General features: G+C 46.0%; 1 protein-coding gene across 4 annotated transcripts in view; it reads right to left on the reverse strand.

Moving 5' to 3' along the window:
• Positions 1-3,203: 3,203 nt before the first annotated feature.
• The window catches only part of SLC25A42 (solute carrier family 25 member 42), a 62,253-nt gene continuing 50,188 nt past the window's right edge, over positions 3,204-15,268 (reverse strand). For all 4 annotated transcript variants that reach the window (XM_058163438.1, XM_058163439.1, XM_058163440.1 and 1 more), the window contains 4 exons: positions 14,317-14,483; positions 13,027-13,143; positions 10,990-11,141; positions 3,204-7,664 (listed from right to left, as the gene is read on the reverse strand). In XM_058163438.1, coding sequence (XP_058019421.1) covers positions 7,339-7,664; positions 10,990-11,141; positions 13,027-13,143; positions 14,317-14,483 — 762 coding nt within the window. In that variant the 3' untranslated portion in view covers positions 3,204-7,338. The remainder of the gene's footprint in view (positions 7,665-10,989; positions 11,142-13,026; positions 13,144-14,316; positions 14,484-15,268) is intronic.

Below are 15,268 nucleotides of genomic sequence, written 5' to 3' on the forward strand. Positions count from 1 at the left end.
TAGAATGCACATTCTCCTGGTGATTGGCCCAAAGTCACCCAGTTCGCTTCTATGGCTAAGGCGGGACTAGAACTCACAGTCTCTTGGTGATTGGCCCAAAGTCACCCAGCCGGCTTTCGTGGCTAAGGCGGGACTAGAACTCACAGTCTTCTGGTTGCCAGCCTGGTGCTTTACAAAACTGGCTTCAGTTAGAATACCGTAGTAACTGATGCAGATGAAAGTGAAACTTACAAAACTATTTTCATAAATCGCAGAACCATCTTTGTCCATTACCAGATTTGAGTGATGAGAACTTTAAGTAAAAAACATAAATTTTCCACAATCAGGATGTATGGTGGTAAAAGAAAGAAGTTGCCTTTTCTATTCAATTAAGGATTCCAGCTCCCCATTAATTTAAACTCTCTGTACCATTTCTTTTTTTTTCTTTTTTCTTTTTTTTTTTGAGAAAAAGTAAAAACAAACCCACTAAAAAGGTCTTACAAATAATGGGACATAAAATACATGATACAAAAATAGAAAAATAGCAGTATTGTAATCAAGAAAAATAAGTACAGGTCAGGGGTTTCCAACCTTGGCAACTTTAAGACTTGCGGACCAACTCCCAGAATACCTCAGCCAGCAAAGCTGGCTGAGGAATTCTGGGAAGTTGAAGTCCGCAAGTCTTAAAGTTGTTAAGGTTGGAGACCCCTGGTACAGGTAGTCCTTGACTTATAACCATTCGTTTAGTGACCATTCAGTGTTACAACTGATTCACTTAACCAGTTCAGTGATGAACTTAACCAGCATGGCAAAAAAGATTATAACATTAGGGACAATTTGCTTAAAACAACTGCCTTGCTTAGCAACAGAAATTTGGAGGCTCCGATGTGGTCGTAAGTCGAGGACTATCTGTAGCCTGAGGTTCAGAAGAAAGCTTGTAGCTTTTTTCACACAAGGGGCTTAAATCACGGCATGATCAGATCCTAAAGAGCACATCCCCTAGTTATAACTGGCTATAAGGTGACACCTCCAAGAAATACAGAAATTTTCAAGTATCAACTTTCTCTTTGGTTTTTCTTCTTTTAACTTCCCTGTTAAAGTCCAGCCTTGCAATTTCCTAGTGGTCATTCATCTAAATTCTGACCAAGTCCCATTTAGTCCAGGATCAGCCAAGTTGTCACCGTCGGTTATGAGATGGTTAAGCCTGATATTACATCTAAACTTAAGCCAGGAATTAAAACCGATGGAGGAGAGGAGAGCTATTTGAAGCCAAAACCTGGTATGATTTGCACACCGTGGATCAGGGGTCTCAAACTCGATTTGAGGGCTGCATTAGGGTTGTAGGCTGTGGTGGGATTCAGCCAGTTCTATCCAGTTCGGATGAACCAGTAGCGGCGACTGCGGTAGGCCCCGCCCACCTGCCCAGATGTAATGCCATCTTATTTCACCACATTTTGGAGGCCCTGAGCATGCGCGGAAGACATGCATGCAAGCAAAGAGCATACGTCGAAGGCTGAGCATGTGTGGAAGGGGCATACTTGCATTTGCAAACCGGTAGGGAAGCTAAATCCAGTTGTAGGGGTGGGTGGACGTAGCCAACCCGTCACTCGTGTCAGGGGCGCCTGTGGTAGCCGGAGCGCTCTGCCAGCAAAAACAGGCTCTCGAGTTCCGTTTCCAGCTGCCATGGCCTCCTGCAACCTTTTGCCAACGAAAACGGAGCTCGGGAGAGCCGAATGCGGCCCTCCCGAGCTCCGTTTTTGCTGGCAGAGGCACCGTGGGCCAGTCCTTCGTTGTTTCCAGGGCAACCCTCAGGCCTTGAGTTTTGACACCCCTGCCATGGATCCAGAGAGAGAAATCTAATGGGAGAGAAAGTCTAGAGAGATTCTCGGTCATTCATTGTCCCAAAGGTGCTTTTTCAAGAGGCAACTGGACTTCCTTTGTTTTTTCTTGAAGACGTTTCGAACCGAAGAAGCTTCTTGAATGAGAAGTGAAACTGAAGTCCAATTGCCTCTTAAAAAAAGCACCTTTGGGATAATTGGATGGAACTGTACCTTAAAGATGATCGCATGGCTTGCTTAATTTTGGTTACTGAGTAAGCCACAAATGATTGGGCCTGCTTTACATGTCCCGTTCAACGGACAGAACATACAGCTAGTCCTCGACTTACAACCAGTCGCTTAGCATCCCTTCAAAGTTATGACCTGCCAGAAACAGAGTTAAGACTCCTCGGCAGCATGGCTGCATTTTACAAGAATTTTGTGAAAACCAGAGGTTCCAGTTTTCAGCGAAGCCATGCCAGAACAAAGAATGGGTTCACTTCATGACCGTGGCATCCATTTAATGGCAGTGGTGTTTGCTTTATGACTGCTGTGTTCACTTGTTGACCACTGCAAAAAAGTTGTAAAGTCAGGGCGGTCTCTTCTTTTACAACTGTCACGATATATGACCGCAATGGGCAGGTTCCGTTATGGACATATGTTGAGGATTACTTGCATTTATGGTTTAACACATTGTGTGGAGCTGATCAATAGTTCAGCTATGAATTGATGGTTGGAGTAACGTCACCCTCTGGGGAAGGAAGAGTTTTTGGCATGGGATACCCTGCCCCCTATCAATAGCCTCTGGTGGCTCAGGCTGGTAAGACAGTCTGTTATTAACACAGCTGCTTGCAATTACTGCAGGTTCAAACCCCACCAGGCCCAGGGTTGACTCAGCCTTCCATCCTTTATAAGGTAGGTAAAATGAGGACCCAGATTGTTGGGGGCAATAAGTTGACTTTGTATAATATACAAATAGGATGAAGACTATTGCTAACATAGTGTAAGCCGCCCTGAGTCTTCGGAGAAGGGCGGGATATAAATGCAAATTAAAAAAAAATAGGCAGAACAAGAAGCAATGGATGGAAACTAAGGAGGGAACCAACCTAAAAATGAGAAATTTCTGAACAGTGAGAACAATTAATCGGTGGAACGACTTGCCTCCAGAAGTTGTAGGTGCTCCATCACTGGAGGCTTTTAAGGAAAAAACTGGACAGCCATTTGTCTGAAATGATACAGGGTTTCCTGCTTGAGCAGGGGGTTGAACTAGAAGACCTCTAAGGTCCCATCCAACTCTGTTATTCTTTTAATAGCCAGGGTCATCAAAAAAGGTTTGGGGATACTTATATTAATAAAGCCGTTTATACAATTAGACAAAAAAAAGACACGACATACACCACGAACTGGATAATTCATTTTTATTATTAAATATACTCCTCCCTTGGCACAGATCATTATAATTTTGTCACTATAAACATCTATATAAAACAAAAGTATAGTTGGCCAGATAAAAAGCCACAATGCAGAGAACCCCTCGTCAGCGGAAGCTGTTGTGTTCAACGTTCTACACAGATGCATCGCACCATATCACACCGTTGTCCCCAAGGCTGGAGTTAGCTCTCCAAAGTCACCCTTTATAATACTTGGCTGTGCAGTGGTGCCAAATACTTTAGTGGCTAGCTCACTTTCCTTCAGAACACTTGCTTATGGGCATGCAACCCTCTCGGCGGAAACTTCTTATGGGCCGGCTTTGCAATCGAATACTCTGTTTGCACAAAGCAATGAGGAACAGCCCTGCCTGGAATGCACCACAGGATGGTTTCTCCAGACAGGGGTCTCCAATCTTGGTCCATTCAAGACTTGTGGACCAACTCCCAGAGTCCCTCAGCCAGCAAAGCTGGCTGAGGAACTCTGGGAGTTGAAGTCCTCAAGTCTTAAAGGGACCAAGGTTGGAGACCCCTGTTCCAGACAATCCCTGGAAAAGACCTCTGTAAGGGTAAAAAGCTAGGAACCCCTGCAAAGAAAGAGATCCTATTTCCCCACTGTTTTACTTGTCAAAAAAATAGTTCCCCTTGTCCTACAAGAACAGCCCTGTCGTGTTTAGAGGCCCACACAGCACCTTTTAAAGGCACATTCAAATTACGGCAAAGACACCAGTCCAGGGGTCTCCAACCTTGGTCCCTTTAAGACTTGTGGACTTCAACTCCCAGAGTTCCTCAGCCAGCTTTGCTGGCTGAGGGACTCTGGGAGTTGAAGTCCACAAGTCTTAAAAGGGACCAAGGCTGGAGACCCCTGCACCAGTCAACTAACTGACCTGTTATCCTGGAAAATCAGCTTTGAGCATTTGCTAAAAAAATCACCTTGCTCAACTCAAGAAGGTTGGCAGCGACAGGAAAGGTGCTGTTGAGGGTCACCCGGTTTGTATTGACCTTTTCAAATTATTATTAGACCAAGGAAAACCCTGGCTAGGTTCCAAGTAGGGAAAGCCAACCTGCCCTTGAACTATTATTACTTTAGAGCGATGTTTTTCAAACTGGGCGATTTTAAGATGCGGTGGGCTCCAGCATGCTGGTTGGAGAATTCTGGGAGTTAAAAGTCCACACCTTTTAAAGTTGCCGGGTTTGAAAAAAAATGACTCTAGACCAGGGACGGGGAACGATGGCCCTTTTATGACTCGTGGACTTCAATTTGCAGAAATTCAGGCATTCTGGGAGTTGAAGTCGAGAAGTCATAAAAGGGGCCTTCGTTCCCCAGCTCTGCTCTAGGCCAGGGATCCTCACACTTGGCGACTTTTAAGATTTGTGGACTTTTAACTCCCAGAATTCCTCAGCCAGCCATGGGAATTCTGGGAGTTGGAAGTCCACAAGGCTTAAAGTTGCCAAGTTTTCACACTCTACCTTAGGAATGTGCAGACGAGAGAAAAACACACTGCTGAACTTGCCTTGGTAAAGTTCTCCAGCTGAGTTGATATTGGGGAACAAAAAGGGGACCCACATTAGCTCCCCACAAATAGGTAACTAATCCCCATTAGAGCAGGTTCCCCCAGCTAAATTCCAATACACCCCAATGAATTTGATTTGATTACAATGACCAGGGGATGTTTTGTGATAGTGTCTAACGTTTCTGGCCAAGAGGCTCTATGCAAGACAATAAGGTAAGTGGTGCAATGTTAAGCATATAAAGCAGGGTTTTTTTTAAAAAAAAACAAACACAAACTAGATTGGCAACCAAGCTTAAGCAGTGGATGGGGAGTTGGGGGTGGGGGAAGAGGGGAATCTAAAAAATTCTAAAATCGGGAGAGAAAAGCCTTCTTCTAAGAGCTGAATTTCATATTCATACGTCTCAATTTGAGACATCTTTCACATTTATTGATTTGTGATTTGACTTGTGCACGTTGGCGGCTAAGCAGCCTTGAAGCGGCTGCTCACGTTATCTTCCTTCATGGTCAACATGTTTTGTGTGTACAACACCTACACATCACATTCTGAATTCTGCCTCTTAAAAACATATGGTTTCTGGGGGTGGGCAGCTTACAGCCATCTTCAAAAAAAGGCTTCCGTTAGATTCTGAGCCCCTTTGCAGAAATCAATTCGATTAGCGAGGTTGCAAAGAATCAAAACAAGTGGACGTCGTAGAATTTCTAGGCTCATATAAAGAACAATTAGGATGCTCGGCGTGTGGAGAGGCGTAGTGCATGTAGATCGCCATTTTGTGGCCCACAAAATGTCAGGTTCAGTTTCCAGCCCGTTCTACAAAATGTGGGGAAGGATCCATGTCAGTTCACAACCGAGTGTCTTTTAGCCTTGCCACAGACCCATTTTTTTTTTCCTGTAACATACACCAGGGGTCTCCAACCTTGGCAACTTTAAGACTTGTGGACTTCAACTCCCAGAATTCCTCAGCCAGCTTTGCTGGCTGAGGGATTCTGGGAGTTGAAGTTCACAAGTCTTAAAGTTGCCAAGGTTGGAGACCCCTGACATACACCATTCCTTCTTTCTTCCTTTAACCCAGGAGTGAGAAACTATGGCCCCTTTTATGACTTGTGGGCTTCAACTCCCAGAATACCTGAGCCAGCGATGCTGAGCTGAGCCATGGTGGGTCAGGAATTCTGGGAGTTGAAGTCCACAAGTCATAAAAGGGCCATAGTTCCCCATGCCTGCTTTAACCAGAAGGGAAGGATTTGAGAATCGCATCGGGTTAATCTGTTGCTATTCCCCCCACCCCACGCCAAATCAAAGTGGCATTGAAAGAAGCAGAAAACTGGCAAAGAGAAAAAGAGTAAAAAGCAGCAAAAAACTATCCAGAGAGACCTAAATGCAGGAAATATATAAGCTGCCACAGGAAGCTTGCCCGACACGACACAATGGTATTCTCCACTCTGACAAGCAGCAGCAAAGGGAAGGAGGAAAAAGGAAAATAAGTAGTGAAATTATAGTGTTTAGGAAGGAGGCTACAACCTGAGGCTGCCGGTTTTGCCAACAGGTGTGCGTCCTCCAATTTCAAGCGAGCAAGATCTTAAAAACGCACAGAGCCCAGAGGGTCTAGAGAAAAAAAGAGCCAGAGGGCTCTTCGATCAATCTGAGAACCCAACAAGTTAATATTAAATCGGAAGAGGAGATTCTCGGGTACTCATAATCCCTTCACGTTCCTTCCATCCAACCAACCAACCAAACACTTATGACATCCATTCTCTTACCCTTTCCCTAACTGCGGAAATAATGTGGATAATACTGAAGAAATGAAAACGGATAGCATATCAAGACAGCAAGAGTTTCCAGTTAACACTGTGCACTGGTAATGTTTTCCTCAGAATCATCTCCAATGGAAAGGGAAAAACCTATCTGGTAGTTGTTGTTCTTGCTTCTTTTTTTCTTTGAAAAACAAAGCAAAACACAAAATCCTTTATTTAAGCGCGACTCTAGAAAGCAGCAACCTGAAACGCTGTCGATTTAAGATCTCCTGGTTTCCAGCAAACCCCCCAAAAAATGCCAGAGGAAGTGTCCTTCTTTTTTAAGTCAACTCTATGGAAAAATATTCTCACCCCAATCTGGCAATGCACTTCCAAGAGGTAAAATGATAGGTGAGGAAAGTTGTGAACAAATTTTAAAAAAATAAAAGGGGAGTGGGAAGAGTTGGAGGGGGGGAAACGTTTGACACAGATAAAACCACATCAGCTGCTGCCTCCTGTTATGAAGCCAGCAGCGAAAGAGGCCTCTTTCCTCCCCTGTTCGGAGAATTCAGGGGTGTGTAGATCACATCGTAAAAACAATGAAAATCCTGCACTGATTTCTATTATTATTTCTTTGCACATACGGTATCTGGAAACCGGAGAGGAGATGGCCACAGTTAGAGGAATCTGTGTGTCTGAAACCGAATTCTCCGAGGTCATTCAGATCTACCGTGAGAATCTTGTCTGGAATCAAGGGAAGAGGGTTAAAAAAAAAAAAAGGAGGATTTGTCCATCCTTGTTCGTCAGCACTGACTGGTGCCACTGCGGTGGTCACTCCCTCTCCACAAGGAACTCAGGGTGGCAGGGTTGGCGTTACCTCTGCACGTCCATGCTGTGTTCCCATTTTCGGAGGAGAATCTGCATGAGATCAAAGGTGGTGAAACTGATGCCCACGGCGATGGGACCCTTGACCCAGTTCATGCTGAGCCCTTTGTACAAGCCTCGGACGAGTCCCTCTTCCCGAACGATGTCCCTCATGGTGAGGAAGATAGACCCGTAGGAGTAGCCCAGCGCCCCTGCGGTCTGCATCCGTCGACGGACTACGTCCAGAGGGTAAGAGGCCGACTGCCCGATCAGGCCTGCACAAGCCCCAAACACAAGCCTTTCCAAGGGGTAAGGTTCTCTCCTCCCGCTGTGATCTGGAGAGGAGACAGGAAGAAAAGGAGGCAGGGTGGAGATGCTTAGAAAGACAATAAACAGAGCTTCTCTTTGTCTGTCTGTCTGTCTGTCTGTCTGCCTATCTATTGTACCTAAGGCAAGACTAGAACTCACAGTCTCCTATAGTTTCCAGATTAGTGCCTTAACCACTAAACCAAACTGGTTCTTTATTCCTGGAGAAGCACATTCTGAGGGAGCGCATGCGCGAAAATGGAGGAGCTGCCCAGGGTGCATGTGTGTACCCGAAAATAAACTTGTTTCAGCTACTGAGCTTCCGGTTTCAGCCTGCTACTCTTCCGGGTTTCTGGCGCGCATGCGCAGGCAACAATCATCTGGCTACACATATGCTCACGCAGGAAAATGAAAGACCAGCTCTTCCAGCTTCTGGCACTGCCACATGCAAAAAGGCCAGCTGATCTTTGCGCATGCACGACAGGAACCTGGAAGAGGAACGGGCAACGCCACATGTGCCAGGCGACAGGGCTCCGTGTGCCATAGGTTCGCCATCGCGGTTCTAAGGAATCCTTGAGAGCAGCATTGAGCCCTGGTGGTGCAGTGGTTAAAGTGCAGCGTTGCAGGCAAATTCTGTCCACAGCCTGGAGTTCAATTCTGATGGGCACAAGGTTGACTCAGCGTTCCATCCTTCTGAGATGGATAAAATGAAGACCCAGATTGTTGAGGGCAATAGGCAAATAATGCTTGTAAACTGACCACATAGTGCTGACCACATACTGACCACTATGGGGCAGTATAGAAGCCTAAAAACGCTATTACTAAATGCTATTAAAAGTTCAAATATCATGGAGAAGAATTTTGGAAAAAGGGAGAAAAGCTCTCCTCTTCATAATACAATATCAGCTTTTCATATGGACCAATAACAATCTAGCATTGTAAGGAGGTGGTTAATTAAAAGGAATTGCCAGGTAATTTTAGCCACACGGTGACTCCTTGTGAATCAACCAGGCTGCCTGCCCCCAAACTGCCTGCAGGAAACATGAGGGGTTGAAAATAGAAAAAAGAAAGAAAGTAACAAGTGAACCGTATACATTGCTGCAAATGATTCAGGTGAAGGTTTAACCTAGTCCCGTGATGGCGTCCCACTGCGCGCGTGTCCCACTAGAAGTTGGCAAACGGGCCGTTTCTGGCCTCCAGAGGGCTCCAGGGGAATGGGGAAGGCCGTTTTCGCCCTCCCCAAACTCCTAGAAAGGCTCTGGAGCCTGGGGAGAAAGATAAACGGGCCTACCAGGCCATCGAGTGCCAGGAGTGGGGGGGAGCTGGTGGGTCGCATAGAATTATGGGTGTGGGCACGCATGTGCGCAACCTCCCCTCTCCTCCCCCGCTTCTGGCACACAATGGCAAAAAGATTAGCCATCACTGACTCAGTCTATACAGGTAGTCCGTGACTTCTGACCACAACTGAACACAAAATTTATGTTGTTAAATGAGACATTTGTTAAGTGAATTTTGCCCCATTTTACGACCTTTCTTGCCTCTGTTGTTAAGTTGTTAGGTTAGTGTTATAGTTGTTAAATGAATCTGGCTTTCCCATTGACTTTGCTTGTCAGAAAGTTGCAAAAAGTGATTTTTTTGCCCAGGACATGGCAACTGTCATAAATATGAACCAGTTGTCAAGTGTCCGAATTTTGATTACATGTTCTTATCTTAGCTTAGATCTTAGAATAACTTTATTGTCACTTTGAATGTATACTAATCGGCATGCATTAAAATGAAATTTCCTTGCATGCGGCTCTCAAAGGATCATCATCTCCAACATACACTACATAAACATGACAAAATAAATACATACAAAATAATGCATATACCAACATATATTATTATATGACACAGAGAAACAACACAGTCTAGTTCAGATGTATGCATGTACATGGCAAGAAAAATTAATCTTGCGAGCATACCAGACGGATGGCCTAAGGAATCAAGCTGTTACAGAATCTGGTAGTCCTGCTAGAAATACTTCAAAACCTCCTCCCAGAGGGGAGCAACAGAAACAGACCGTGAAGGGAACTGTGTGGGGTCTCTAACAATCTTTCAGCTCTAAGCACACAGTGCTTATAAGAGTATCCTGAATAAAGGATTGTATGATAAAATGGGCACAGAATATTCAAGAACCAATAATGTTGGAAACATGGGAAAAAATTTGGGTTAGAAATGTTAAATTTACGCAAGCGCAGAATTTAAGGGAAAATTTTTATAAGATGTTTTATAGATGGCATTTAGATCCTAAGAAATTATCATGTATGTATCCAGATATGCAAGCAAAATGTTGGAGATGTAATTGTGATGATGCTACATATTTTCATGTATGGTGGACTTGTAAGAAAATTAAGTCTTTCTGGATAAGAATCTGGTGGATTATGCAGAATGTTCTGAAGAAGAAGATAAAGTTCCTACCGCAATTTTTCCTTTTGGGAATAACAACGGACTGTACAGTGATTGAGACTAAGTTGATTTTGAACTTAATAACAGCAGCAAGACTGTTGATTGGACAATATTGGAAGAAAAAAGAATTACCCACAATAGAAGAATGGATATTGAAAGTTTCCAATTTGGCTGAGATGGCTAAAATCTCAGCCTTCTTGAAAGACAGTACTCAAGAAAAATATTTAAATGAATGGAAGAACTGGATTGATTATATTCAAAATAGATATCAGATTAAGAAATTTCGGATTGCTTTTGAATGAAGGATGTTATTTTTGATTTTAATGGAAGAAGTCAGGTTATGTGAGAGAGAAAGATTATAATTGTGTTAGATTTTAAAAATTTAATGTATGACTGTTTTGTTTAATGAACTATACCTTGTGTTTGCTCCGGGAAGTCCGGGGGGGGGGGTGTTTTGGAGGGAGGGGGGGAGGGGGAAAAATTTAATTGTTGTTGTAAAACTTTTTCAATTAAAAAAAAAAAAAGAGTATCCTGAATAATGGGAAGCGAGCTTCCTATAATCTTCTCCGCTGTCCTCAACACTCTCTGTATGGATTTTCTATCTGAGGCATTGTTGCAGTGATGCAGTTTGTTAAAATGCTCTTAATTGTGCCTCTGTAAAAAATGACCAGGACAGAGGGAGAAAGATGTGCTGTCTGCATCCGACACAGGAAATGCAAATGCTGGTTTGCACGCTTCGCTATGTTTCCATGTTTATGGGGATGCTAGGATGGCTGTAAGTGGAAGGACCGGTTGTTAAAGTCATTTTTTTCCCCAGTGCTGTTGTTAATTTCAAATGGACAGTAAACAAACGGTTGCAAGTTGAGGACTACCTGCATATATTTGTATCAGCTTGATTGTCCTTACCTGCGTGCAGCTTCTTCAGTGACTCATAAGTGAAGAAGCTCAATCCAGCATAAGGGATCACCCCCAAGATGGTAGGTGAGAAGCCCCTGTACAGTGTCTTCAATCCTTCCTCGTGAGATATCCGCATAAATACGTGAACTATGTTGCTGTACCTGCCAAGGAAAAATGGAATCGGTTGCATTGTGGACTAGAATCATGTGCAGAAGCAAGCAAGTGCAAGAGCGCGATCCTGTTGTGTCTCGTCCGATCTCACCACAGCCGGGGCCTTCTTATCTGCTTCCGAACACGGAGGAATGTCCTAGTATGCCTCCCGGCCCCAGCCCTGGCTCCATGCCCAGACAGGCTGAAGAGGAGGAAGTATCTCCAGCCCCCAGCTCTGGCTCCATGCCCAGGCAAACGGAGCAACTAGACCCCTCCCCCTCCTCCACAGCATGTGAGCCTGAGGGAGGTCAATTGCCAACAGCTGCAGACTGGAGCGACCCTCGCTTCAGAAGAATTGATAGGCGGAGGCAACAGAAGGAAGAGAGGGGCAGGCCTGGATAAGTGCTGAGTCATGGAGCCACACTCCATGGCCTATATAAAGGACCTGCTTTCTGGCATTCTCTGAGTCAGGCAAAGTCTAAACATATCTTGCTGAAGTCACTTGCTGGTCTCCTGCCTGCCCTGAGGACTTTGCTAGGACTTTGGCAGAGCTGCAGAGGCACACCTGATTCGGATTTCCCTGACCCGGCCGTCAGCGGAGGAGTGGGACACGACAGATCCCGCTGCAAACCGGCAGTAAAGATAAGTAGAACCCATCCCTGGAGCAGACTGTTTCCCAAACAAAGAGATGGCACTGGATTAGCGGGTGGATGCGGGTGGCCCAGAGGGAGAAAGGAGGATTTTATCTATGTGGTTTTTCTCATTAAAGGTCAGAGCTGGCTTTGCTTTCTAGTGTGCCCGTATGGATCAATCAGTAAAGTTATACTCTTGGTATAATAATGTCCTAGGACAGGGATGGTTAACCTTTTTGCCATCGTGTGCCAGGAGGATGGGGGGGGGGCAGGGGGGATCACACATGCGTGTGCCCACACCCATAATTCTATGCCCCCAGCCCCCGCGCATGCATGCATGACTCTCCCCTCCCCCCCGACTCCTAGAGAGGCTCTGGAGGCTGGGGACAGCAAAAAACGTCACTTCCTATCCAACTGGAAGTTGGTAAATGGGCCGTTTCTGGCCTCCAGAGGGCCTCCAGGGGGATAGGGAAGACCGTTTTCCACCCCCCCGACTCCTAGAGAGGCTCTGGGGCCAAGTGAGAGAGAAAAACAGGCCTTCCCCACCACCACTCAGGTCCTCTGGAGGCAGGAAACAGCCTGTTTCTCTACTTCTGGTGGGCCCAAAGGCCCGAAAATCAGGGAGCTGAGTTCGCATGCCCACTGATATGGCTACGCGTGCCACTTGTCGCACGCATGCCATAGGTTCGCCATGACGGTCCTAGGATTTTCTTTTTCTGCATATGCCAGTGGGACGGTTGATAGAGAAAGTGCTAAGGATCTATGGCTGTCCCAGGATATGTGCCGCTATTTTAGGGAATCTCCCAAGGGTGGGGAATTTAAATGTGTTGGCCATGTTTGTAGGCTGAATCATTTGTGCGTACTCACAAGAGGTGGGGGAATGTGGTAAACCACAAAGCATCCCTTAGCCCTCCCTCCTGGGAATCCAGACTACATTCCGCTACAGTCTTGTCAATTATTATTTTTTGTCATTGTTATTAGTAGATCCCCAAGGTATTTTATGGGTTCACCAAAAGTAAACTATGAACAAACAAACCATTTTATGGATGAATGCGTTATTGAACCAATAACCTGAACCAATAAGGAAGCCTGGTAGAAGAGATTATCTCTTTTTGTCATAACTGGCAAAACTTTCTTGGCTTTGAAAGTGATCAAAGCAAGTCTTCATTTGAATGAGGGTTTGTGCTCCAACCTATCACTATGTAGGTTTTCAGGAACGATAATAGTGAAAGAAGACACCTCACGTCCCTTCCTAACTACTTACATTTCCTTCGGTGTTACTGCCATACGGGCACGGACCAGGTCCAGGGGGTACGTCAACATGGCAGCTGTGATCCCTGCCATAGAGCCTGCGATGAATCTGGGCAGAGGGGTGAGCGCACTAAAACAAAAGTAATATTTGAAAAGGAGAATTTCTTTGGTTATTGGCCAACTACCTTGTTTCCCCGAAAATAGCACCCAACCAGAAAATAAGTCCTAGCATGACTTTTCAGGCTCCTCATAATATAAGCCCTACCCACCCACCCCCAAAAATAAGCCCCAGTTAAGACTGTCAGCCAAATGGATGCATTTAGTACCGTATTTCCCCCAAATAAGACCTAACCAGAAAATAAGCCCTAATGCGTCTTTTGGAGCAAAAATTTAATATAAGAACCTGTCTTATTTTCGGGGAAACATGGTAGATCCTAAACACCACACAGACTGGGCAAAAAAGCTTCCAAACTGAACACTGTTCATTCCAAAACTCTGGCTGTGTTCCCTCGCCACAAAAATACAGTTGGCAGGATTCATACATCAGGCTAAACCAGTGATGGCTAACCTTTTTGCCATCGCGTGCCAAAGCAGAGGCGGGGGGGGGGGGTGTCACGCATGCGTGTGCCCACACCCATAATTCTATGCCCCCGGCCCCCGCACATGCATGTGTGACTGCCCCCTCCTCCCCGATTCCTAGAGAGGCTCCAGAGACTCCTAGAGAGGCTCTGGAGGCCGGGGACAGCAAAAAATGTCACTTCCTGTCCAACCGGAAGTTGGTAAACGGGCTGTTTCTGACCTCTGGAGGGCCTCCAGGAGGATGGGGAAGGCCGTTTTCCGCCCCCCCAACTCCTAGAGAGGCTCTGGAGCCAGGTGAGAGAGAAAAACGAGCCTTCCCTACCACCACCCAGGCCCTCTGGAGGCAGGAAACAGCCTGTTTCCCTACTTCTGGTGGGCACAGAAGGCCGAAAATCAGAGAGCTGAGCTCACGGTGCCCACTGATATGGCTACACGTGCCACCTGTGTAACAGTTGCCATAGGTTTGCCATCATGGGGCTAAACAATGAATCAAGATTTATAAACCACAAAGACCCAAGTCCAGCCCTCTCTGAAGTTTGCTGCCAGTTACCTGGCACAGCTTTGCCTTGTGAGTAGTTCAGATTCTTGTGTATGAAGTAAAATCTGAACTCTTGAATACTCCTGATTCCTGACTTCCTCCCCCTGATAATATCTTCCCCACATGCTCAGGTTGAGACTTTTAAGGGCTGAGATTGAGTAGGACTGAGGCCCTATAGCAACTTACTTTCCCTGGAAGCCATAGTAGCTGCCCAAAAGCTGCTTATATTCCTCATGTGCGCAGAACTGGATGGCAGCGTAGGGTACCACCCGAACCATGGTGGCTGAGTTGCCTCGCCATAGGCTGAAGAAGCCTTCCCTGAGGTAGGTACGATAGATCAGCCGGTAGGCCTCCTGGATAGAAGAGGAGCTGGATTAGGTGTGGCACAGTTGAAATGCAAAGGAGCTGTGAACTTTTTCAGAGGGAATTTAGGAGAGGAAAGGTTGGGGCTACGGCAGGCAGGACGTAGGACGTTTTCAGATTAAACTCACTGGTGTCACCTCAAAATGTTGTTCCTCTTGATCCCAACCAAACTCCCACAGAATGGGTGGGTATCTGCCTTTCTTTCATTGATGGCAATATATGGGAAGTCCCCAGATGATGCAGAAACTGCAACAAGACTGTTGGACCATGGTAAGCCCAGAAAAGCAGATGCCAAGACTGAGGGAACTTTCAGAAGAAACTTGCTCCAGGAAAGAACATGTATCTGCTGCTCCTTCTTGCCCACAGTTCTCAGGAAGACGGAGAAGGAGACGCTTGGACTACTGCAATGCTCTCTACATGGGGCTCCCCTTGAAAAGCACCCGGAGACTCCAGTTAGTCCAGAATGCGGCTGCGCAGGTGATTGAAGGAGCAGTTCGGAGCTCCCATGTAACACCCATCCTGCACAGATGCACTGGCTGCCTGTTGTCTTCCGGGTGCGCTTCAAGGTATTGGTGAGCACCTTCAAAGCGCTCCATGGCTTAGGACCGGGATATTTACGGGACCGTCTACTGCCATCTTCTATCTCCCAGCGACCGGTGCGTTCTCACAGAGAGGGACTCCTTAGGGTGCCGTCAGCCAAGCAATGTCGACTGGCGGCCTCCAGGGGAAGAGCCTTCTCTGTGGGGGCTCCTACCCTGTGGAACGAACTTCCCCC

Source organism: Ahaetulla prasina, chromosome 1 (assembly GCF_028640845.1).
Source record: "Ahaetulla prasina isolate Xishuangbanna chromosome 1, ASM2864084v1, whole genome shotgun sequence".
NCBI classification, from domain to species: domain Eukaryota; kingdom Metazoa; phylum Chordata; class Lepidosauria; order Squamata; family Colubridae; genus Ahaetulla; species Ahaetulla prasina.